This window comes from Notothenia rossii (genome assembly GCF_949606895.1).
Source record: "Notothenia rossii genome assembly, chromosome: 1".
Classification (NCBI taxonomy): Eukaryota; Metazoa; Chordata; class Actinopteri; order Perciformes; family Nototheniidae; genus Notothenia; species Notothenia rossii.
Window position 1 is genome coordinate 78,256,071 of NC_136912.1, and position 26,073 is coordinate 78,282,143.

The window sequence follows — 26,073 nt, forward strand, 5'->3', positions numbered from 1 at the left end:
GGACTATTTACAGGGGCGGTCTCTGTCTTCTCATCTAACGCTCAGTAAAAAAGCAAATAAGTATATTTCTCAAAATGTCAAACAATGGGTTTGCAAGAATCAAGAGGAAGTGACATATTTCACACAAATTGGTCAGATAGTTTACTAGATTCAGCAGAGCCTGATACTGACACTTGGAGGATCATGATGTTAGACTAGCCCTGCCAAGGTAGTCTGCGTTATCGGTGTGGCATTGTGTTAGGCCATTCCAATGACATCACTTACTCCACTCTCGTTTTCTTTTTCAAAGCAAAAAGAACATCTTGTTAATTTTCGCCTAACAAAGAGAGAAAACTTGAATCTGTAAAATACTAAGCTTGTTATCAATATTCACTTGGATAATAGAAACTGAAATGAGTTACCTCACACACTGGATAAAGTTGACCAAAAAGACAATGGTGAAGGATTTTGTGTCAAAGCTAAAAGACTACAAAGTACCTTTTTTTTAAAACAATATTTAATATACAATTTCAATTTTCACAAACCTAAGACTTATATGCAACCTGATAACGTAGCCGTAGCCTGAACTCGGTGGAAAGGCCAGCCATACAGCCAATCCAAAGATCAAAATAATAATTATAAGTCTCATTAATTAATTCAATTAAAATTCCACAAAAACGCTGGATAAAAGTGTCCCTAACATTTCTTTCAACATTAACGCTTCCACAACTACACACACTGTATGAAAAAGGTTAAAGGACACCAAAGCTATTGAAAAGGAGCAGTCTTTCTGTCTTTTACATCTATAACCCCACTCCAACTTTCAAGAACATACAGAGAGCCACAGGGCCGACTACTCACATGCAAACACAATCTGCTGGGAACCTAGCGTTTTGAAAGTTTCATAAAACCAACAGCAAAACAAGTGTGGAGGGAGAGGGGTGAGGCAGGAGGCCTGGGCACAGTCAGAGGTACGGATAGCCGAGCTCCAACAGGAAGGAGACGCATTCCAGTAAAGCTACTAAGATATTCTCCTCCCTCCTCTGCTAACTTTCATATAAAAATGCAGAACATCCATACAAGCTGGAGACCTACAGCGTGTGTGTAAAATGCATCTCTTTTACAGAGCACACTGGGCAAGGGGGGGAGGGGGGATATGCCAATATGAGTGGGCTTTGACTAAGGGCAGAAGGAGAGAGCGCTAGGAATGGGTAATCTCATCCACTGGCAGTGACCCCCCCCCCTTACCTTCCGGGTCTCCCTGGGACACAAAACCAGCCAGTGCAGCATCCTTGTTTACAGCGTAGGAGGTTCCGGTGAGGGGGCACAGGGCAGGGTCAGGGGATGTAATGAGGTCGGACACGAGGAGAAAGGGATCAAACAGAATGCTAGATGAAGATGGACGCAGATACAATGACCAGGTATTGACGGGCGGACCCCTTCGGACCCTTGCCCGACCCCCAGGCGCTAGAATGAAAAATGCAGGCGTTCTCAAATGGAGCCGTTTCACACATAAGGAACCGAACTCCATGGGATACACACACCAGCTCAATCCTCGGCCCCTACTGTACGTTCAGAGGGAAATCAATGAGTACCAAAGGGATGAGGCGTGGATTTATATGTGAATTCCATATGCCTGAAGGTTAAGTGTGAAAAGGGGAGGCATATGGAGGGAGACACAGCAGAAGGGAGGAGAAGAGAGCGAGGAGGAGGGAAGGAGAGAGTTTTGTAGAGAAGGAGAGAAGTTTCCTGACACTGAATGCACTGCGGAGCCCTCTTCCCAAGAAGGGGCTGCTCTTCAAAGGGAATATGCATGACGTGGTGAGCACTGCTCTGGCAACAATAAGGCTGTAAAATCTTTATCTCCACAGGCTGCTCGCATGGCTCACCTTGACCTGATGGCTGGAGTTCTGTTTCTTTCTCTCCGAAAGAACACACCCCATTTTTCTCTTCTCTCCAGCAATCTATAAACCTGCTCTCGCCATTTGTTTTTTTCCACTTCTCCCCCTCTGCTCTTTCTCTCCTTCTAACCTTCTATAGTCTTCTCATTCTCTCTTAAAACTCCAACTGCTTATCTACTTCTCTGGCTACCTATATTTTCCTATATAGATTCCTAAACTTTTGCACCTTACATCTTTTTTCCCTGCCTCCTGACCTCCAGAGGGAGCAACAAGCCTTCTTCTATTTTTTCAGTTTTGTTCTAGTTCTCCCTCCCCTCTCCTCATCTCTGGTCTCCATCTTTCTTTCTCACTGTGTCTCCTAGTGGTTGTCCTAAAGGGTGGAACTCATAAATGATCAATGAAATGTGCCCCATCTGAAACTTTGAAACAATCAATGCTCAGGCTGCACATGCATTATAACAATTTAAAAATGAACAGCTTCCGAAACAAAATATTGAAAGAATTGAACACAAACCAAAAGGTCTGATGATTTTGCTGAGGGACTTATTCAAATGTTCAACTCTTTAACATGTAGACATTGTACATATTCAAACTTCAAGCTTGAAGATCGTTGTATAAAAGGAAATAGTGAAAATAATAAGTAGTGTCCAGGGTGGACTGTTGTTCTCTTCCCTCTTTCCTTTCATCTCCTGTTTCTATGACCACTGTTGCCAAATAAATAAAGGGCAACAAATGAAAAAGTTAAGTGAATAGTTTACTTTTGTATGGCAATGTATGTCACAGTATTGTGTTAGTAAACCTAAATGAAAACCTAAACTTATCTCATCCTAACAAAATGAGCAACATCTGAATGAGCTTTAGTTCAGATTACGTAATCATGTTACCTGCAGAAACCATGCAACAGAATAAACTATCGCACTGTTTTTTGTTAACAGTATAAGTAGCGTATTCCATCTAAAACAGCAGACACACACCAGACATGTAAAAAAACAACAACAAAAAACTGAATGTGACCTACAGCATCCACCACTTTCAGCCAACTACAGCTCTGAATTGCCGCAGTGCATTGTGGGGAACTAATTAGCATGAAGGACTATGGTCTCTGAGCAACCATGACCTGCAAGCTGAGCTTAAACTTCTTCCTCGTGCTCTCTCCACCTCTCCATGCCTGAGGCGCTGTAGAGAAGGTGTAGTCACTGGTGCGTTGAAATGCAGCCCAAGTGATCAGCAACTCAGGGGAGTTAGGAGAGAGGAGGGGAGGGAAATATGGGTGTTTCCCTCGCCGACAGTGTGTCTCTCAACGTGTGTGTGTGTGTGTGTGTGTGTGTGTGTGTGTGTGTGTGTGTGTGTGTGTGTGTGTGTGTGTGTGTGTGTGTGTGTGTGTGTGTGTGTGTGTGTGTGTGTGTGTGTGTGTGTGTGTGTGTGTGTGTATTCAGTGCACATGACGGTTTGCAAGGTGGGAATCAGATTGACTGCTGTCATCCATGTCTGTCATTGTTCTGCTCTTCCATCGTTCCTCTTTGTTCCCTCCGCTGTGCTCCTCACGCTCTCGCTTCAACTCAGTGTGGTCTGTGTCAAAGCCCTGTGGTGTGTTGCTGCTGCCTAATCAAACTAGTCAGTGTCACTGGGCGGCCTTATCTAAAACACATGGCCATGTCAGTTCCCTTCACTCGCCAGCTTCTCAATGCTTAGCAGGTTCCCAGGCTAAATAACTTTACCTTAAAGAGTCTAAAGGTCTCCTGTCCACCAGGCCACAGTGAAAGAGTGAAGGGAAAGGAGGGATAAGAGTGCACATTTGAATATATTATTACAATAAGTGTATGTAATTTGGATTTTTTTCACTTTACGCCTTGAAGTGGATAAAGTATAAACATGTGGAAAAGTGCAGGTGTATTTGTATGTATTTTCTTACAGTACTCTAATATGTTGTGGATAGTTTGTTTGCTTGTGTATGTGTGTGTGTCTGAGGCGATGTGTTCGTTCTCATGTCACTCCTACAGCCGAGTGGGGTGACAGCGTGTGCACATATCCCCATAGTTTACCTCGTAGAGCAGGCATCCTAGCGACCAGATGTCAGATTTGAAGTTGTATCCGTTTTCATGTATCCTCTCTGGTGACATGTAGTACGGAGTACCCACTGGAACATAGAGGGAGAGAGAATGAGGGAGGGGGAGAGGGGGAGGGAGAAGGACAGAGGGAGATAGACAGAAGTGGAAAAGGAGAACAAGACAAAGGGAGAGAGAGTTAACATTTTGCAATGCAAACCCATGCTTCCCCCAGTTCATCAACGTCATCACTGACACACCTCACACAGTACAGGAAAGCATGCGAGGAATGGAGGTGTAGTCTCACTCTGTGACACATTCAGGAAGGAACACTCGCCATATTGTAACAAAGCTTAAGAAAGAAGACTAGACGGAGACTTTCCATCATTGCCTGTTAATTCAAAGTAAGCAACAGTAAGATGATATTTTCATGAGGTTGGATATTATCATGCACACTCGTACAGTGTGCAAAGTACCGCATGCAAAGTACCACATACATATGTTCAGCAGACATACTCGCACACACAGTCACACACTAAATACACCGTACATAAATCAGTTTTGATTACTGCGGCTCGGTAATGATCTGAAACAGTAGTCAGAGAATACGCCCAGGGAGCAGCGGTGGAGCCTTAAAAAGTTTGCCCGTTTCTGGATCTGGTTTGGAAACTCAAGAATCCCAAACTGCCAGGGCGGCTGGCAGAGCTCCAGAGAATCAGACCCTCACCCAACTGGACGCAGAGACGAACCACAGCTCAGCATCACATCCATATAACACGCTAGAGGAAGCTTTCCGAGCCGAGTCTGACTGCCTGCTTGCTTTTTTCATTTGCTTTCTATTTGCTGTGATTTCCAATGTAAAAGTCCATCAAGCAAATCCAGCAAAGGTTTTTAAATTAATCACATATGGTTAGCGGATGGAAATTGTACCAGCCCTCTAACCAGTGCTGAGCAGCTCTCAGTCCACATCCTTTCAAGCACACATGTGAGTGGAGGCTTGCTGACATATGGAGATGACAGCTACATTGGCTCTGTGGCTCTGCTGAGTCGCTGTACATCCATCAGTAGCAGCGCTGTACATGACAAAGCATACTGTAGAGCTTGTGCTTTACATGTCAAAATAATCAACATCCTCCTGCATTCTCCTTGTGATCCGTACTGATTATTAACCTGAAACTGATCTTTTACTCTCCCTTTATTCACTGGAATTACTAGTTTTACAAGTTTAAGAGATTTGTTCACATTTGCTGAATACCAAGTCCACATGAGATAGAGGACACAACATTGCATTGTTTTCTTTATATAGTATTTAGGACTTATCTACTTGTTAGAAATGCGCTAAAAAATGAAACCCGCTGATTTTACACGGTTGTGACAATATGGTAGGGTTTTTCTAGAGAAATCTAGTATGAGGGCGCCAACGTCACTTCCGGCCAAATGTTACGGTCCCACCAACTTTCCGGCATAATAGTTTGTTCATGTCTAACATTTGCTGAGTCATATATTGCACCTCAAACAACAAATACATCCCATGTTACAGTATCTTTACTTCCTCTACAGAAAAAAGCACAGTAAAAGAAACAATCTAATTCAGAAATCACAGTTTAAGTGTAAGCCTGCTACCTGCCACTCATCCACCAGCAGACCGACCGGACATCGATCCCCTATTTATTCAGAGCTCCCCATAAAGAAAGCAGTCAATGCCGTCCAACAGTCAATTTGACTCGATTTTCAATTTTTTTTTAGTAATTATACAGTTTTTGATTAACATAAATATTGTTTTCTGGCATCACTTTAACATTTTACAGGGAAAATCTGCATTTGGGTATGATGGCACAAGCCTACAGTAAGAGGGCGCAGTGCCCCTGTTGCCCTGTTTAGACAAAACCTGGTGTTGACAAAATCAGTCAAACATATAAACTTTAAGGCAGAGTACTACACTTTCAAAGGTGTCTCATTGACCACATTTTGCAGTTGTGGCTGGTCATTAGCTTGTTGAGTAATTGGTGGAATCTTAAACAGTACATTACATTACATGTCATTTGTTAGACGCTTTTATCCAAAGCGACTTACATACATTCAGTACTGTGGACAATCCCCAGAGGAGCAATTTGGTCCAGCATCCTATCCACTGAGCCACAGCCGCCCACACTTAACACCAGGGGCACAAAATTAAAGTTTTGGGGACCTTTTCGTTGCTCTACAATGTGAGGTTTGATTAAAGCAAAATTCAAAAAGCAGTTTTACTTTATTTGAACATTGCTTTGGACATAGAGTACACCTCGGCCAAATTGGTAAATGTAAAAGCTAACTTCAATGTATTGAATTGGGTTATTTTCTCTCTTCGCAGAATAGTTTTCTTAATAACCAAACCAAGACAGTCTTGTCCCTAGCATATATACAAATTGTGCACTGGGTCAAATGGGTAGATAGAGCTATGAGGAAGAGTGGAAAGAACGCAGGAGAAAAGTTGTCTAGCAGGAAAATGGTAGGAAAAACCATAAATACAAACTCACCAGCAGCACTCGCACACAAACTCTCCAGAGCCATTCTGCACATGACCAGGTTAGAGTCAAATCAACTAATGCCAATGCAATTAATACAATTATTACAGAGGGGGCTATTACATTTCAAGTGTATGGGAACTGAAATAAAAGCTTTTCATTTTGGTGCGAATCTAATTGGGTTGAGAAAAAGCTTTCATCTTAAATTTGCAACTTTTGAATAATGAAATGTTACCTGTCATTCCAAAAATAATAATCTGCAAAGCCAGAGAATACACAAGAGAGAGCAAGTGGAAGAAGAAACAGGGGATTGCTGTTTTAATTGGTCATCAGGTTGGTATTGTGGTGTGTGTGTGTGTGTGTGTGTGTGTGTGTGTGTGTGTGTGTGTGTGTGTGTGTGTGTGTGTGTGTGTGTGTGTGTGTGTGTGTGTGTGAGGTCTAATAGTGCGGTCTGAACAAGCTCCCCTAACATTCATTATTAGTTGATTAAAAAGAATCAGCCTCTCTTATGCTAATAGTGGCGTAGAAATAGAAAGGCAGCAGCGCTGGGCTGAGGCGCCTTCTGCATGCTAAATCAAGGGCACATTACTTATTCATGCAAATAAATTGAAAGTCATGTTGGGATTGATTTCCATTATTGTGAATGGCTGGGACAACAGTGTATTCTGTGTGAAACAGGGTAATCGTTGTTATATAGAAGGTGAGATGCCATCCAATATAAACAAAAAACGAAAACACTTCTCACCCCCTTCTGAATGTTATGTTAAACAACATTAGTGATCTTTCAAATACATTGATTGATTAAGGCTGCAGTTTTCATACCAACCATTCCTTTTTAAATTGTTTACAAGCCATTTAAACATTGTGATGCATTTAATATAAAAGTTCATTAATCTGTGCTGCATTACCAGTTCAGCATTTTTAACGGCAAGCAACATTTTTGCTGTAATCTCAAAGGCTATGATTCATGCTCTTATATAAAAGGTCCCATGTCATGACCATTTCTACTGATCATAATTCCATTGTTGAGGTCTACTAGAATAGATTTACATTGTTCAATGTTCCAAACTCAGATTGGTTTCTCATACAGCATCTCTGGATAGTATGTGTATTCACTCTCTGTCCTAAACGGCTTTTTGCAGCTCCTGCCCCCCCCCTCCCTATGAGCCCACTGTGCTCTGATTGGTCAGTTCGCCCACTCTGTTCTGATGAGTCCACCACCGTTACAGCGGAACATCAGTGATTATGTGTTACAATGGCGTTAGCAACCAGAAAATGACACCAGCAATGACAAACAGATGAGAATGCTGCATGGGTTCTGGGTGCCGTGTTGGCGGGACGTTGCAGGGCTCGCTGCTGTGAGGAGCGGACAGTGTGAGCTGGGTTCATTTCCTGGTTGCTGCGTGGGGTCTGAGAGACAGCGAGACATCGCGAATGGACGTGGGAAGGTGCTGAGGGCCCATCTGCGAGGCTCCACTAGCACCCGCACCTCTCCCCCGCACCCCCAAACGCGGCACACCTACAGTGTAAGCGCCCCACAGTTTCACCACTGAGAGAGAGTGAGTGAGTGAGTGAGTGAGTGAGTGAGTGAGTGAGTGAGTGAGTGAGTGAGTGTGTGTGTGTGTGAGAGGAGCTCCACGGATTGGTCCATTTGGGTATGGTCACGTCACTGTACCCAGGAAGAAAAAGAGAAATCTCCAACGAGGTGTTCTGGGGCAGCATAGACAGGTCTTTTCTGTGTTAGAGTTTTACTCGCTACAGGGTGTACTTTGAGTGTTTGTGACTCTGCACACCGTTTAATGTACATGCCGAAAAACCTTCATAACACACAAGGGGACGGGTAATAACCGGAAAAGCATGACATGGGACCTTTAAGCATAGTTCCGAGATTGGAAACCTGTGCCCTTTTGTATTTGAACCAATAACACGTAAAGTTCTAGGTAGCAGGAAAGCTAGAAAGACTTAATCTTGTAGTCAGAAGGCGTTCTCTGTGTTCCCCTATATTCCCATTATGATTTCGTTGGTGTTATGTCCTGCTCATCCCTCACTTCCTATTTGGCTTTCCTCCTACCCTCTCTGTTTCAGGGTTTGCTTGCCTTTATACGAAGAAGCCTTTATATACATGTTGAAATAGTCATAATTATTTTCAACATCAGCCTCCCTGAAGTCTTTCTGCTTCCATTTTGTTCTCCCTCCTCCTCTCTTCTTTCCTTTTCCTCCCTTTCCCCGGTACTTATCGTTAACACCTCTCTCATTACAGGTGTTAATTGCAGATATATTATACTACTTATTACTGCCAATTGACTAGTCCATCATTGCTCCAACGATTGCTTCAGCTTTCCTGTTCTTTTATTCTGTTTCTCTTTTCAATCCAACTCTGCCAGGGTTAGGGCAAGGGATATAGGCATCCTCCCCAAAGAAAACATTCTGTGTCTTTTGCATGCTTGTGTGTATTTTTGCCAGTCTTGTGACAGTGTTGATGTATATGCATCACTGAGTGTTTATTTGTAAGCTGCAAATCTGCGTGTATGTTCAAGATCATCTACCTCTGCATGTGTGCATGCATGTGTCGCCATAAGGATATGCACATGTGTCTTTGAGCATATATACAACTGTATAGGAGGCAAAGAGACTAAAAGCATTTCAGTGATTGTGTAAAAGACACAAAAATACGGTAACTGAGTGTGTGTGTGTGTGTGTGTGTGCAGGCTGCTGAGCGGCTCAGTTGAAAACCTAGTAGCTGACAGGCTGTATGCCTGGACCTCCATCTCATCTCCACCACCCTGCTACACTTTTCAGCTGGCTCATTACAGACCCACACTGCCACGTGATCACACACACACACACACACACACACACACACACACACACACACACACACACACACACACACACACACACACACACACACACACACACACACACACACACACACACACACACACACACACACACACACACACACACACACACACACACACACACACACACACACACACACACACACACACACACACACACACACACACACACACACACACACACACACACCTTCCATCCCTCTTTCTCACTTTTGCTTTCCTTTTTGTCCTTCATTTTTTGTCATTGTCATATTCTCCTCCTTCTCTCTCTCTCTCCCCCTTTTTTCCCCTCCAACATGTTTTCCCTCCCTGCTTGCTTTCTCCTCTCTCTTCATGGTGTTACTGTCACATTTTCTTCTCTCGCTCCCGACACATTCTACTTTTCTTTTTCTTTGTCAATAGTTCTTCTATTTATTATCCTTTTTCCCCCGACATATTGCTTTCGTCTCTCTTCCACTTCACTCTCACTCCGTTAGCCGTTCTTTCTTCCATTCAACCCAAACTCTGTCTTTCTCTGTCTGACTAAAAGTCAAAGCACCAGAGGGAGGGACAGAGGGAAGGAGAAGGGAGGACAAGTAAAGTAAAGAAAAAGCAGGAGCAGAGAAGGATATGTGACAAATAAAAAGACAGAGGAGATTTGCTATTTGAAAGACACGGAAAGAAATGTCAAGGGGAAAGTCATGGACAGAGGACGGGAGGAGGACGCACTGCGAGTCCCTTGTGTCGACAGGTCACACTAACTCAGGGACATCATCAGTACAAAATCCTCCACTAAATTAATTCTCAGTTAAAATATTAAAAACAAAATTCAAAGTATTTAGAAAATGTACCATTGCAAAATCTTATATGCAAACGTCACCTGTCCATTTGTTGTGAGTAAATATTATGAGGGCAGATGTAAATGTTTTAAATGAAATGCATCTACGTCACATATGTGTTTAACAAATATAAACCTGTGATTTTTGCAGTTGTCTGGATATTATTGAGGCAGTCTTGATTGCTTGCGATGAATGCTGACAGTATTCTGGTGCCCTGTACTCATGGGGCTGCCTATCCTTTGTCCGCCTAAAGAGGGTGCTGTGGACTCAACATTTAATGAGCAATCACAGTAGCCTTCACTCCACTCTGCTCTGCTGGCACTGCAGGCTGCTGAGATGATCGGGCTACTGTTCGGCAGATCATGTGATTCACACTTTCTCAAACGACTGGGCCGCTGCTGTACAGGGGCTGAGAATAGCACGCTGTTTGTGGTAATAACAGTTTGAGATGGGGATGTGAGACAGTGTGAATAACAGCGTTTATATTCGTCTCCAGAATCATTTTTCTACATTTTCCAATCTATGAAAAAGCTGAAACCATCCAGGGGTGTTTGGGTGTCTGTGTCACATTTTAACATATAAAACTGAACGTGCAACAGCTTAAGTGCATTTGTCAGTGAACTAGAGATATTTTAAACGTATTATTAATACAGTTTACTAAGGGAAGTTAGCTAAAAAGAAAAGAGAAAGGCGCCGTTTGCACATGTGATTTATATTGTTTTATATAGATCAGACACCTGAATCAAAATAATGTATAAACAAAATGCAACTACAACTTGCTCCTGTGTTTGTACAGTCGCCAAATGAATTTAACCAAATCAAAATTGTTCAGAATAACTTGTGTGACATATAAGAAAGTGTTCTTTAACCGATGACCGTCACATGGTTCTTTCAAGCAACTGGATGACATTTTTTGTCTTTGTTTCATTGGCAATTTTTCTATACGGACATGTTTTTGTTGGAATGAAAACGTAAGGAGAACACAATATATCTTTTAAATGCTGCTTGTGTGTCAGCATTTTTCACTGATGCTGCTATTGAGAATACTCTAGAAAGGTTGAAGTGTTGTCATTGATTCTTTTCCTGAACTGTTTATTTTCATTTCAATATATCTTTCATGGCCTGCCTTTTTTTTTATTTTATTGTCCAGCAATATTTACTGAAATGATAGACAACAAAAAAGGTAGAGGAGATAATAAGCTTTGAAATATGGCAAATTGAGGAAGGCCGGTTGGAACAGGCAGTTAACAAATTGTTAATAGGTACATTTGTGTTTTAAACACTAAGACACCCCTTAAAAGGTGTGTATGTGAGTCTCGCTCTGTATTTGTGTTAAACCTCATGTCTTCAGTAAATTGAGGAAAGATATATTTTACCACTGGAAGGATAAAGCTTAAGGTGGTACAAAAGTATGTTTCCTTGGAAATGAATAATCAGTTAAATGTTGTTTCGCACTCTTCTTGAGGAAACAGGCCTGACTCCTAAAGATTTACAGTAAAAGGCCTCAGTCATTAACACCTTATGCCTTAAAGAAAGCATGAACATGTGGTACCATTCAGTTTGTCAGTTTCAAAACACTTATATGTCTTAAAATAGGCCTAATGTAAAATTCTCGCTTCTTTGAACACAACATTCTGACAAATACTATATCATTTTACTTCCTAGAAGTGACAAACACACCCATCAATGCCAACAGTAACCCGGATTGTAAAGTTGGCTGGCTTGTTTTATGGCTCACAGTCACAATCAAAGCTGTGTGTGGAAGGCCTCTGTTGAGTCTTCATCTGTGTTAGGTTTAAAGGTCAAGGCAACAGGAAGTGGCTAAGTGGCCTATGAAGGGGCGGGCACAGACGTGGCCAGGATCCATGACTACATGACACATGGCTCTGGGCTCACCATGCCTAATGAAACACATCCAACATTGGGTGATTATTACTAGGGACCGCTGTGACTGAAAGTGTCTGAGTGTGCATTTGTGTGTTCATGAGTGAGTAAAGAGCATGTGTTCAAGTGTGTGTATCCACCTATGTAGAGACTCTTGCAAATTACCTAGTGAGTGAGCGGCCGTTGTTTTGGAGCTGAAGAATCGTCCCAGGCCCAAGTCTCCAAGTTTCACTACTCCTGTAGCTGTGATGAACACATTGGCTGGCTTGATATCTGAAGAGGAAAGAGTCATTCAATGTAGATAAAAAGAGCTTTCATACCTTATTTTTCATGACAGAACATTTGAGGGGCAACAATGGCTACAGTAAAGCAATATACTCATTCAGAAAATAAAGTGCAAGTTAATATTTAGATTTACTGGATGAAAAATATATTATTGAAAATATATCAATGTGGACGTAACCCGACCATTTCTGTAACTTTTTCCTGAAATCATGTAAATGTGACCTGCATCAGCCTTCGCAATGTACTGCTCTAATATAATTGTAAGCGGCTTTTGAATAGGCGGCCTCTGTTAAGTGGTCATTAAAGCCCAGAACTCAGGGTTCATTAGTGTCCCTGTGCCCTAATCAGAGTCAGCCAACGGAAGTACACCACCTGTAGGTGTGTGTGTGTGTGTGTGTGTGTGTGTGTGTGTGTGTGTGTGTGTGTGTGTGTGTGTGTGTGTGTGTGTGTGTGTGTGTGTGTGTGTGTGTGTGTACATGAATCCAGGACTTGGTTCGACAGCATATGGGCCCATAAACACTGTGTTCTCTGGTCTCTGTGTTGTTTAACACCTACAGTTAAGTCTCCTGTCATATGCAACTAGGTTGATCAAACTGAACATTTCATTCACTTCATTTTTAAGAAGCCGTGCTAGGCTCTAACTAGTATGTATCTTCCATTAGTATTATAAAACCTTTTCAAAACTTGAATTGTGGCTCAAGTTATAAAGATTATACGATTATCTTGTACTTTTAATGAACAATAAGCCAATGTCCTCGTTTAATTAATATGTGTGTGTGTGTGTGTGTGTGTGTGTGTGTGTGTGTGTGTGTGTGTGTGTGTGTGTGTGTGTGTGTGTGTGTGTGTGTGTGTGTGTGTGTGTGTGTGTGTGTGTGTGTGTGTGTGTGTGTGTGTGTGTGTGTGTGTGTGTGTGTGTGTGTGTGTGTGTGTGTGTGTGTGTGTGTGTGTGTGTGTGTGTGCGCGCGCGTGTATGTATTTGCATCAGCGCTACCTCTGTGCATGACTCTCCGGGAGTGCATGTGTTCGAGCGCACTGCAGAGCTGGACGAAGTACTTCCACACCGTTCTCTCTGGGATAAGCCTCCTCTGCTTCTTAAAGTGCTGTGGAGTAAACACAAACAGACCAAATAAGAAAATCAAAAAGCAACACTAGCGTACCTCAAAGACGGAACAGCTCAAATATTTTAACAGGAGTGGGAAAACGTCTTGTGTGGCATGGAATACCAAAATGGTAGAGAATTGTGGATGTCTGTGTGTGTTTGTATAGCATGCATCCCCAGCCACAGTCCCCAGCTCTGACTCCACTGCTAATGGAACCCAGACCCCTCTCCTCCAGCCGGTCCCCTCCTAACCGAGCATTGGCTCATTTTCTCTACGGCCTTCAATGGAAAGCACATGCATTCTCAGAACAGAGAGGAAATTTGTGGTACCTTCCAAAACTCCCCCATCTGGCACACAGCTCTTTTTTTAGGTACAGCTTTCAATGGCACAGTGGTCACAGTTGTTTTTGGCTTATTTATTTAATTTGGGGGCATGAGGAAGTTGTGTTGTATCATCAAGAGTTTCGTCCATCCCCAGAGAAGCCACGATGGGGACAGAGTTGACATAAAACAACTTAGGCCTCATGCATTTTTGATTGACAGTGGCTATAATCAGCGAGTAAGTATAGGAAGTCTTCCTCAAACAGCAGTGGGTAAGACTAGGTTTGATGAGAGTCCTAATTAGAAATGAAGCATTTTGCACAATCTTTAGGGAATCTTTCCAAGAAAAACGTTTATTAAGAGCAACAGTACATAAGCTAACCCTAAGTAACAAGATAAATAAGACCTGACTGACATTTTTCCTTCGCAATAAACTTAATCCACCACATTGTAATTCGATTTTTTAAAATCTAATTATGTTATATTTATAATATAACATATATATTTATAATATAACATACTGCAAAATGATGATTACCAACATTACAAACAGGACACTTACATTAGCAATGGGAACTGTGTCACAAACTTGCTCTTACCACAACTACTGAAACACATTGAGATAAGTGCTAAGCAACACTGCAAAATGCAACTTCAAACATGATTATCGAACGGAATCAAAACTTGTGGCAATGTCTTCCTGCGTCACCATGTTTCCTGTTGTTCTGTTCCAACCAGTTCTGTGCCTCTTCAGGGTGTTCTCTTAATGAGGCTACAATATGTAAACACTACATTAGGTAAGTATATAGTAGGAACAAGGTATATCCATTATAGAAATAGAATAACCGTCACTAGTGTGGTCAGGGGTCATGGGGCTGAAAAGACAGAAATGTTTGAATTACTGGTGCATAGCCCTAGAAAAACAACGTGAAAGAGATGAGCGAAAAGAAAGAGACAGAAAGGGAGACAGGAGAAAGTGAAGCTATAGAATGAAGTACGATAAAGAATGTAGGTTATAGGTGAGGGTAAGAGATATAGAACATGAAGGAAGGTATGAGAAAAAGAGAGGGATGGAGGAAGATAGAGGGAGAGGGAGAGGGAGGGATAGACCTTGGCCTACATCCAAACAAAGCCTCAGTGAGAAGCCATTCTTCCCTTGCCCTCCAATTTCCATATCAGAGGACCGTTTGATGTCAATGGGGAAGCCCACCAACACCACCCTCCTCTTCTCCATGCCTTTAACAGCAAACACTGCACATGCAATATTCTGTAAGTGCATGCAAATCAAGGACCATTTGATTTCATTTCAATTCTGAGATGGTCCGAGAGAGAGTTATAGAGATTGAGGGAGGGAGAAAAAAAAAAAAGGGAGGAGAGAGCGGTGTGGAGGATGGAAAATCAAAAAGAATAAAAAATGTTAAATTCATGCATGGGAGGGAGGGGGGGGGGGGGGGGGTCTGTTTTACATATGGCACACTGTTCGAATGTGTTTACTTCACATTACAGCCTGGGGGGGGGGGGGGGGGGCTTATACGTGGCACACACCTCTGGACTGCCACGGTAACATTAGAAAAACAAAGGAGACAAATGGTGAGGAGCAGAGGAGTGTACTTGTGCTTACGACTGTATGCTGTCATCAGCTATTATGTGACACAGCCTGAATGCTAAGCTAAGATAGCAGTGACGCTAACTGGTTTGTCTGTTGTCTGTCTGTTAAGTCCATCACTTAACATGCGGGTGAGTTTCTTTTGCTATGGTTGTGTCTGCACATTTCTATGTCCGTACTGTATGTATGTAGTGATGTGTGTGTGTGTGTGTGTGTGTGTGTGTGTGTGTGTGTGTGTGTGTGTGTGTGTGTGTGTGTGTGTGTGTGTGTGTGTGTGTGTGTGTGTGTGTGTGTGTGTGTGTGTGTGTGTGTGTGTGTGTGTGTGTGTGTGTGTGTGTGTGTGTGTGTGTACTGGATATACCGGATATGTGTTAGTGTGTGTGCTGAGCCTGCCATGTTCACTCTCTTGTACCACTAATCCTCGCCTCTCCTAATTTGCTGTGCTGAACTGCGCGGATGTGGAGCTGCTGAGTATGACTGCAAACAGCTTGTCGAGCTATGCCGATACAACGCTGCAGCATCATTTATGCATGGGAGAAGACCAGGCTTTTTATATGCACACCACTAATTTGCTATACAGGCAGGTTCTTAGAATAACTGGGGCTTTGGTCTCATAGCCGAATAACAGGGCGACCATGGGTTGTAATCGCAACCCATTTTTGAACAAGGCTTTTCTTTCTGCTCCAATTCTTACAAGAAATTCTCTCCACACAACGCCTTGCTAGTATGGGTTAAAGATACGGTCAACTTTACGTATTCACGTGGCTCAAAGCTGCAATTTCTATCATTTAATCACACAGAAATGTGCTTATATTTCAACTAAATATTGACTTAACTGGTTGAAACCATAGAAATATTACATCTATTTTCTCAACCAGGTTAATAAAGCTGGACAGACTTCTTTAGTGTGGCAAAATAGTAATGTACACGAGGAGGAACAAACTATTAAAACATCAAATTCCTTCATTACAATATTACCACAGATTACAGCTTTCATGAAAAGATCTCACCTCAAGATTTAATATATAAAACATTTAAGGCAAACGTGAGATGAAAGCCAAATAAGCGGAGCATTTTTCCCCATACCCCCTACAAACAACACATGCTGGATCTTTATGAGCATTAATCATTGCTTGATTCTTAACAACTTCCCTTTGACAGTCTGCAGACTGCTGGGATTAAAGGAGGTTGCGGGAAGCATTATATTAGTTGGTTGTTGGTTTCAGCATTGAATGGATGAGTCAGATTGACTCAGTGTCCAGGTAATACAAATCCTGTAAAAACAACAAACCACTGACCGACTGCGAGCATTCCTTCATTTATTAAAAGGCCACGTCAGCAGTTTGCAGCCTCCTCGCCAGCATTCCTTTTGACACCAAATGTGTGATATGAGGTTGGACTGGGTCATAGTGAAATGTTACATATACTGGAACTTTCTCACTTGATCTTTTGGTAAATCTGATAAACCAAGACAGTTTAGTGTGTTTCCTTTAAGGCTTACTTGAAGTTTTTCATGATCACATCAAAAAAAGTCTGCCTTACCTCCAGAAGTGTGGGTAAGAGTGTTTGATAGTGGGTTTCTCACTGTAGAGGTTAGGGTTGTGATTCCTTACCTTGATCATCCGCGAGAGGTCCCCTGCATCCGCCAGCTCCAGGACTATGTTCAGCTCATTGTCTTCAATAAAAGACGCATGGTACTTTATCACATTGGGGTGGTTCAATTGCTGTGGGAGAAAAAAATGGTCATTAAGGAAATAAAAAAAGGAGACATTTTGATGAAACTTGTCTCATTAAGGGCTTCCATGGTCACACTATCTGATCAGTCAGTTATTGAAGAAGCTACAGACAGTTGCATCCTATTGCTAACTTGTCTAGCAACTAACAACCCCATCAGCTGATGAATAAACAAGGTTCATGTTAGGAGTTTTGGAATCCACTGTACTTTCATCACCAATTAAATCAAAACCAAAATTCCATATTAGGTAAGTGTGGACATAATGAGGCGGTTTTGTCCTTCAGTGTGACAAAGCTGGATGGGATGTCACAACAATCCCTCTGTCTGTGATGACAACAACCCATGTGTGAAACACAGACACGCACACGCACACACACACGCACACACACACAAACACACACGTGTGACAGGCTGACATGGCTGGCAGTCAGAAAAACAAGCATTCCAGGCTCATCTCTGGCTGAGATTCCTTCCTGTTGGTTGGTCAATAAGGCAGGAACAGCATTCCCTGTAGTAAACAAAAAGTCTCTATCCATCCAGAGCAAGAAGAAAAAAGGGGGAGGGAGGGAGAAAGGCGCAATGAAGGGTAAGAAACAAATGACACAGTGACACAGACAAGCAAAAGAATGATGGAGACAGGGCAGGGTGAAGAGGTAGGGAAAGAGAACAAAAGGTGAGGTAGGAAAAAAGGAGCAGCAGAGGGATAAGATGAGCAGAGTTAGAGAAGGGGGGAACAGATAGTGATATGTGGAGAGCAGGAGACATGGAGCTGTGTGGCATGGCAATGTAGTGTGGGGGGGGTGGGGGGGGGGGGGGGGGGGGGGGGGGTGCGTGATGAGAGCAGACGGAGCAGTGTGACACGCGTCCTCCACTCGGCTTTCTCTGCTGTGATTAAAGAAATGTTCATGCTCCGAATGATGCCGAGGAGAGCGCAGTACACTACACTACGCAACACTACACTCTCCACTCCGGCTCTGCATCCTTCCACAATCCCCTTCCCCATTCGCTCTCTACTCCTTCCTCATATCTCCATCTTTCCTTCTCCCTGTCCTCTTTTGCCAGATGTATTTTTGGCTCAGAGTGGCAGTTGTGCACGGCTCCACACTGTAGCACAGCCAGGGAGTGTTGACAAGTCGTCGTCCCCCCCCCCCTCTAACACCCCCAACAGCCCCCCCCATCCCACGCCTCTTCCACTACTTGAACCTCAGGCACAGGATACAGAGAAATAAAGAGACGTGTTCACATGCAGATGTTTATGTAAATGATGGATGCAATACAACAATCATTCATTGGGATATCACATTGCATGATTATGTAATTACACACGCTGGCTGAGACCCACCAGCGTGTGTAATTACTTAATGATGCAAAACTCTAAAGTGATATATTTGGTGAGCTGGTGATGTGTTTCAAAGAACGACTAGATACTGACTAATGCAATCTGATGGTATAAAATTAACCGTGATGAAACGTTGGGTAAAAGTGTCTTTACAAACGGAATGACATGCTAATAGGTAAGCCGCAGGTAGAACAATTATCAATGATACATTCTTTTTCTATTCTAGTGTCTTTCAGCAATGAAATATGATACAGATTTCAATGTCCAGCACAAACACGACCTATAGATTTTTTTCAATTCACTGAACAAGAAAATTAGAAGATGTGCAATGTTGGGTTGTTTGTCAATTAGAAGGTAAAGTAAATATGTGCTACACTTCTACAAAATAAATGTAAAGGCTCACAGGAAAACCCAAAGATTAAAGTGAATTTATAGTGTGCGATCGCCGGGTTGAATTAAGCTAGTTGCTGCCAATTCTCTGTCTCGTCAGTAAACCTCTGGTATAATCTAATCAGATGCAGACAAGCATGCACACACACAGACACACACACACACACACACACGCACCATTTTACAGAAACACAAAGCACAGAGTAGCAAACACACAGACATCATTACAGCTTCTCACTGCTGATTAGGGCAGATCATTAGTCTCCAGAATATAATCCAGGCTTGATAGTAACCCACAAGCGAGAGGAATTCACAGCTGTGGGATTTCAGGAATGGTGAAACTAGACGATTGGCAGGGAGCGGGCTATTTCAGCAACACAACAAACCTATCAGCGAGGATTTAGACAAAAGGGCAGAATGAGAAGTGAGATTCTCAAGTTGAAATCATCATGTCAGAGCGGGAAAATACAGATGAATGAGCAGACACAAACACAGACGGACAGACAAACAAACAAATAGGCAGCAGACTGTTGAGAGGCCGTGTGTGTGTGTGTGTGTGTGTGTGTGTGTGTGTGTGTGTGTGTGTGTGTGTGTGTGTGTGTGTGTGTCTCATTCCAGTCGGCCCATGCCAGTGTGCCTCTCATTATTCTGATTTGGCTGTATCTCCTGTTGGCCTGTCTAGCGGGGGATAAGGCAGAAGGACTGTCTCTCTCTCACACTCAGCCCTTTATTATCAGGCTGGCTGGGCAGCGCAGGGCCGGGCATAACTTCCATGTTCACTAGCAATCAGCTTACAGGATGAAAAGAAGGGAACAAAAAGCTCTGTAGGGACGGGGGGGGACGGGGGACGAGCAGGGAGAGGGAAATCAGGATGGATGGATAGACATAGAAACTGGGTGAAAAAGGAGTGAAGAGATCAAGGAGTGAGCAGAATGGAAACAACACATAAAAAGAGTACGGAGGACGAGGATCCGTGTAATTGGAAAGAAATAAATGCATAAAGGAAAACTTAGTTGGCAAAGTATGACATTTAACCCCGCCCTGACCCCTGTTAGGAGGTCAGGGATACAGAGCGATGTCTGCTGTCGTCAAGCCAATGATCTGCTACTCAGATTACAGCTCTCCACAGGGTCTCCACTGCAGCCCAGTATCGTTGTCTTTGATTGGCAAAAAGAGCCCCGGGACCTTCACTGATGTGTTTGAGTGGTACAAACTAATTGGTTTTGTTTTATTCCACTAATGTGAATGTGTGATGGTGTGTATGCACACAAACTGCCTGTAGTGCATGGGCGTGCGCACAAAGGCTTCCTATATGGTGGGAAACGCTGCGAGGAAAGCACACACACACAATCAATCCACAAACACAGACGGCTCTGACACACATCTCGGATCTTGCAGACAGGGGTAGATATCGAGAAGCTGTCATTAGTTTGTTCATTAGTATTTGAGAGCATCCCAGCTGACACATGTTTAAGGTGGTTTGATCAATGAAAGCCCCACTTAATGGGAAGGGAAAAAAAGTAAAGCAAAAATCAGAAAAGGGAGGAGGTAAAATATCAAGAGACACATGTGGGAGACTGCTAAATGTCCATGCTGATGCACTGTTGCCCGACTCTAAACATTACAAAAAGATAAAAAACAATAGTTTTGGCATTTAAAAAAAAGAGTCAATGTGAGCCTGGAGGGATGTTACACTGATGCTCCCCTGCACACACAAAAGCTTAGAGACATGTGGAGACAGTAATACACATGTACTGTACACTCACACACTCATTCTCTCGTGTGCAAAATACACAAATACTCAAACACCCCTCTGCATTCATAACCATGCAAGGAAGCACGCACACACACACACACACACACACACACACACACACACACACACACACACACACACACACACACACACACACACACACACACACACACACACACACACACACACACACACACACACACACACACACACACACACACACACACACACACACACACACACACACACACACACACACACACACACACACACACACACACACACACACACACACACACACACACACACACACACACACACACACACATCAACACACTAATCCAAGCCGTCTGGTGCAGATCAATTGTTTTCCTGTGGTGGAAGGTCTCAGCTGAGGCACCTTAAGAGAACAGAGCGCAGCGCATGACGCCGTCTCCCTTCTCTCTGGTTCTTTACCTTAAGGAGATCTATCTCTTTGATGCAATCTTGCCGAGCTTTGGCATCCATCAAGTCGAATATCTATCAAGAGATCAAAAGGGGAGAGAGGGAGAAAGAGAGAGAGGACAGAGAGGGGTGTTATGACATATTCAAGTAATGCTAAGATGGAGAGATGTAAAAAATAAAACAGGGGGGGAAAAAATACTTAACCGAAAAACATGGTTGCTGTTATCTAGAGGGTGGCGTTGGAGTGACTACAGGTATTTCAAATCTGAGTAACACACACATATGCCTGTGTAAGGTGTGTGTGAGAATATGTGTATACATGCTCAACCAGAACAGCATATCCTCATGTGGGTGTGTATGAGTGTAAGTCAGTGAATAATACTGAATGTATGTGCATTTCTGCAATTTTGTGTGTGTGTGTGTGTGTGTGTGTGTGTGTGTGTGTGTGTGTGTGTGTGTGTGTGTGTGTGTGTGTGTGTGTGTGTGTGTGTGTACAATCTTCAAGAAAGCTGAGTCACATTGTTAAGGTAGATTAGCCTTCACAGTCATGTTGCACTTAAAAGAACAATGGAATTTAGCAATTGTTTCATACATAAAGGAACAGAATCTGCTTCTCTGTTCTTGTCTTTTTCAGCTTACTGACATGCAATTTATTTTTCAGAGTGTGTGTTTGTGTGTGAAGTTTGTGTTTGTGTGGATTCATGACTTTTTCTTAAGTCGAATATATACTGCATGCAGGTGAGTGAGGTATTGTTGTGAAAGTGCCTGAAAGTGAGAGTATATTTGGCTGTCTGTTTGTGTTAGCCTAGTGACAGACTGACAACTTGTCTCGGGTTAACTCTTCATGAGGACATACAGAAAAAGCAAGAATGAAGAATAGTTCAACATCTCTCTGGCTGAATATTTTGGCTGCACCCGGTATCCAAAGTGATGTGTTCGACTGTGTCTCACCTGGACTTTTTTCAGGGCGACTGACGTGTTGTCTAACAGGTACCTCGCCCGCCACACCTCGCTGAACTGGCCACGTCCAATCTTCTTCTCAATCTGGAAGTTTGCCAGTGAGTTATGCCCCATGTCTGGTTGTAATGGTTTCTGAATAATAAAAAAAAACACATTTTTAGAATTTGTGCACCTACTAGCTTTTTCACACAGCATATGCGCAAGGGGAAAAAGGATTAACGGACATTTTGCAAAAGTATTTATCTGCCAACCAAGTGAAACAATCTCCACATTACTGAATGAGGAAATGTTGGTGAGGCCCCAGATTCTGTAAATTGTTTTGCTGAGAGGCTGCTCTAGGCTGCTGATGATTTGCGTGGCATTAGGCTGATGTGAAGCTGAGAGTCCTTGTAAAATATGCACACCGCTGAACCATATTAGCTCATTTAAGCCCATAGATGGAAGAAAGTTCATTTTTCAAAAGTAGTTTACATAGATCATCGTGATCTATGACAGCATCATGCAGGACCTGGCAGAATGTCTTGGAAGTCACTGACATGTTGGCACCAGACATTTATTTCTGATTAATAGTTACTGTTTTTTTTCCATTGTTTTATATTTTGATTGATTTTTTCCAATGTACTTGCTAGGCAGATAAATGAATCACCACTGGTGGCATGGGTTCTCCTTAGTAGCTTAAAATGACCTCTCTTAAGATAAATTGAAAAAACGATTTCTCTAAAGAGGGACGAACAACATTTCACACATATTTGACCATCTAATCATTACACCTAACTTGGTTTTTAAGGTCAAAGGAATCCAGAGTCCTCTCCCTTCTTTTGTCTGACAACTTGTATTACTAACATTAGGGCCACAGACTAAAGGACTTCTCACGACATGATTTGTTGTCCAGGCGGAGACACTCACCTTCTACTATAAATACATAGAAAAAACATTCAAAAATAAAACAGAATGAGCCCCCAAGATATGATGTGTGAAAAAAAGCACATAGCAGCCTGTGTGACCTTTCCAGGCTTTTGGTAAACGTGTACAAGGCTTCAGCGGGAGCCAACAGAAGGTGACAGATATCAGAATGCCACATGTCACCAGCACTTCTGCCAGTGTTGCCGTGGGAGCAGCTCAGGGGCAAGCTACTCGGGACAGAGGTGTGCAAACAAAGTGGGAAGAAGGTCATTAATTTCCCAAGCAATAAAACACATAAGGAAGACAATGAATCCTAAGGAAAAAACAGCAACTAAAAATCAAACCAAAATACTGAAAAAGGAAACTTGTTCACCTGTTAGTACGGCGGCAACCAATTATTATTTTTACTTTTGACCAATCTGATTTTCTTTAAAACAATATTCTTTCAAATTTCATATTGCTGGTCCAGTCAAGAGTAATACAAAACATATTCATTTCATATTTGAAACAGCCATCCACTGATTATTTCAGCATTAGTGATACCACTAATAAGATAAGACAATAGTGCTGTATAATGCATTTATAAGGCAATGTTAAATGCTGCCATCACTCATTTAAATGTATGCAGACAAAACCAACCCAAAGACTGAACATTTCTTGCAAAGATTAACCAATGGATATATTTACAAATACAAAAAAAATACACATTGACAGTGAAGGGAAGAACGAATAATAACACAATTGTTCATAATAGGTATGAGGCTGGGTGGTGGGGGTTGTTTGGCAACCAATTTACGCATTTCATTGTTTTTTCAAAGTTGAAAGTTGACAGCCAAAGGAAGACGAGTGAGCCAATTAGATGCCCAGTCCAATTAACACTTAACACTGTCGAGGTGTGTGTGCATTTTTCAGCATGACACCGCCATCCACCGAGCTGTCTGAGAGTCACTGTGACAGAGAGCATGAGACACTGCTTCACAAACCTTAGTGCAACATCACTTCAGCTCGAAAAAAAAGAAAATGCTCTGTTAATAGCGACCACTGAATGTTTTAACAATAGTAACATATTGTTCACTTTGGACTTAAAGTAAACACACATAGAAGAGAGGTATAATACTTAAATAAGTACAGGGTAGGACACATTGAAAGTGTGACCATATTGTGCAGTGACTTGTCATAATGGTGACAGAAGCATTTGTGCAAGGATGCAGGATGGACAGATCGAGGTATATACATTCAGAGACAGAGAAAGAGAGAGACAGAGAGAGAGAGAGTGAGATGGGGGGGCAAAGAGGACGAGAGGGCATTGCTTTCATTCGCTGCGTGGTAGCTTGACAAATGTTAGCATGAGCCTCTAAAGCGCTGTGACAACCGCCTGCTGAGAGCACAGTCTTGCTAATGTGTCCTGGCATGCCAGCCCCCTAATCACACATTTACATATGCAATGACCTACATTTGCATGTCAGATCGCACACTGTCCGGCATGATTAACAGTGGGCACTTCCCCGCGTGGAGTCGCCCTGGGTGGCAGCAGAGGCCGTGCGAGGGCAGAAGAGAGGGCTGGAGGGAGGGCGGCTTTTTTGGCAGCCAAGGGGCCGGGCTGCCAGGCGGGATTATGTCAGCCAGCGGCCCCGGCATTAGACACTTCATTAGAGCTAATCTGTTTAGCAGTGGGCAGTGTATGTAAACTTCACAGGCCATTTGCGGCACCTCTTCGCCCCCTGGCCTGGCCTTCAAAGGGCAGCCAGGCCGAAGCTGAGTGACAGGCCGTCTCATCTGCCGCACACGGGTGTCACACAATCAGGAGCTCCCAGCTGAAACACAAGGCCCCGACAAACACACACACACTTACACACAAGGAAGGAAGTCACAGAGGAATGACCCTGAATGACACAGGGGTCAGTGTCTGAACAAAACTGGATGGGGGGGGTGTTATAGACTGCTGCTTCTAAATGTGATTGTTTGTGTGTATGTTAAATATAATGGTGGGATCTAAAGATGGAGGGTGGCCTGGTAGACCTTTCCTCCGTGTTTATGTCAATGAGTTAAGTATGGCACACATTCTGTCATGGATACATGGTTGAGTCTTTTACAGGGCTTCCATTCTTATAAAAGGGGTGAACATAATTTAAAAAAGTCTGAAAACCATGCAGCAAAACTATCCGAAACCACTTTTTTAAACTTCCAAGACATATCTCTTATTACCTTACAATGCTGAAGAAAAAATAGAATGCAGCTCCTTTAACACTGGCCAAAGTTGAATCAGTTCAAATTTGAGATCGCAAATCAAATGTTAGAAATAATTAAACTTACTCCAGACCTTGACTATAAATGAATGCAGAAACATTAACCAGTTTGAGGCTGATTGATTACTACTGTCTCATTCTGTTCCGAGCGTGATACTACAGACTTTCTTCATGTTTTGCTTAACTCACATTTCTGGGCTGTGCTTACTCTTTTCACTCCCATCATTCTGGTTTTGTGATGGGGACAAGCTGCAGGGGATGGAGATAAGTGGCAGGCGCGCAAGGCATTATGGGTAACGTCTGTGAGGGACAGCGTGTCTTGGGTATAAAGGTGACACACAACCGCCATGGGCAACTCACTAGCAGGGGGATTGAAAGAGAGAGAAGAGAAGGGAGAAAGAGAGGAGGAGAGAGAGACAGGGGGAGAGCAGACAGACAGCCCATCGGAGGAAGTGTGATTCGGGCGGCCCAATAATGACACCATTGCCAAACACAACTGACAAGCCACATGGAGAGTGGAAGAGGGGAATGCGGAAGACAGGGAGAGGAGAGAGAGTGAGAGGGGGGAAAGACAAGCAGCAGAGGGGCGAGGGTGTGATGTGACAGCCAAGCATGTGCCAACGGCTGCCACAGAAAGGCCAGCGGCGGCAGAGAGGTGCTGCTGTCTCCCAGAGAGAGAGGGAGAGGAACCGGGGGCACATCCACGCAGAGACGGCTAAATTTAAAAATGCATCTCTCCATTTTAACATAATAAACCCCGCATTTTGCCACACTCGAAATCAATAGAGAGAGCTGCATATTTCAGCCTGAGATGGGGTCAATTAGATTACAGTAAGAAATAGAAATTGGAGGTAAAGAGAGGAGATAAGAATGAGGGTCCCAGGCCGTGGTTCATGGTCAGTGAAATAATCCCACAGAGACCCCTGAGACCACTGATTCAAAATCTGAATAAGCTGTTTACCCAACACAGGTGATGTTGTTTGATGTATTCATGTTT

At 42.9% G+C, this 26,073-nt stretch overlaps 1 protein-coding gene across 2 annotated transcripts in view; it reads right to left on the reverse strand.

Annotated features, from left to right (window-relative positions):
• The window catches only part of nek7 (NIMA-related kinase 7), a 58,961-nt gene that overhangs the window by 9,548 nt on the left and 23,340 nt on the right, over nucleotides 1-26,073 (reverse strand). For both annotated transcript variants that reach the window (XM_079665197.1, XM_079665198.1), the window contains 6 exons: nucleotides 21,919-22,059; nucleotides 20,980-21,042; nucleotides 16,917-17,027; nucleotides 13,269-13,377; nucleotides 12,158-12,265; nucleotides 3,923-4,017 (listed from right to left, as the gene is read on the reverse strand). In XM_079665197.1, coding sequence (XP_079521323.1) covers nucleotides 3,923-4,017; nucleotides 12,158-12,265; nucleotides 13,269-13,377; nucleotides 16,917-17,027; nucleotides 20,980-21,042; nucleotides 21,919-22,059 — 627 coding nt within the window. The remainder of the gene's footprint in view (nucleotides 1-3,922; nucleotides 4,018-12,157; nucleotides 12,266-13,268; nucleotides 13,378-16,916; nucleotides 17,028-20,979; nucleotides 21,043-21,918; nucleotides 22,060-26,073) is intronic.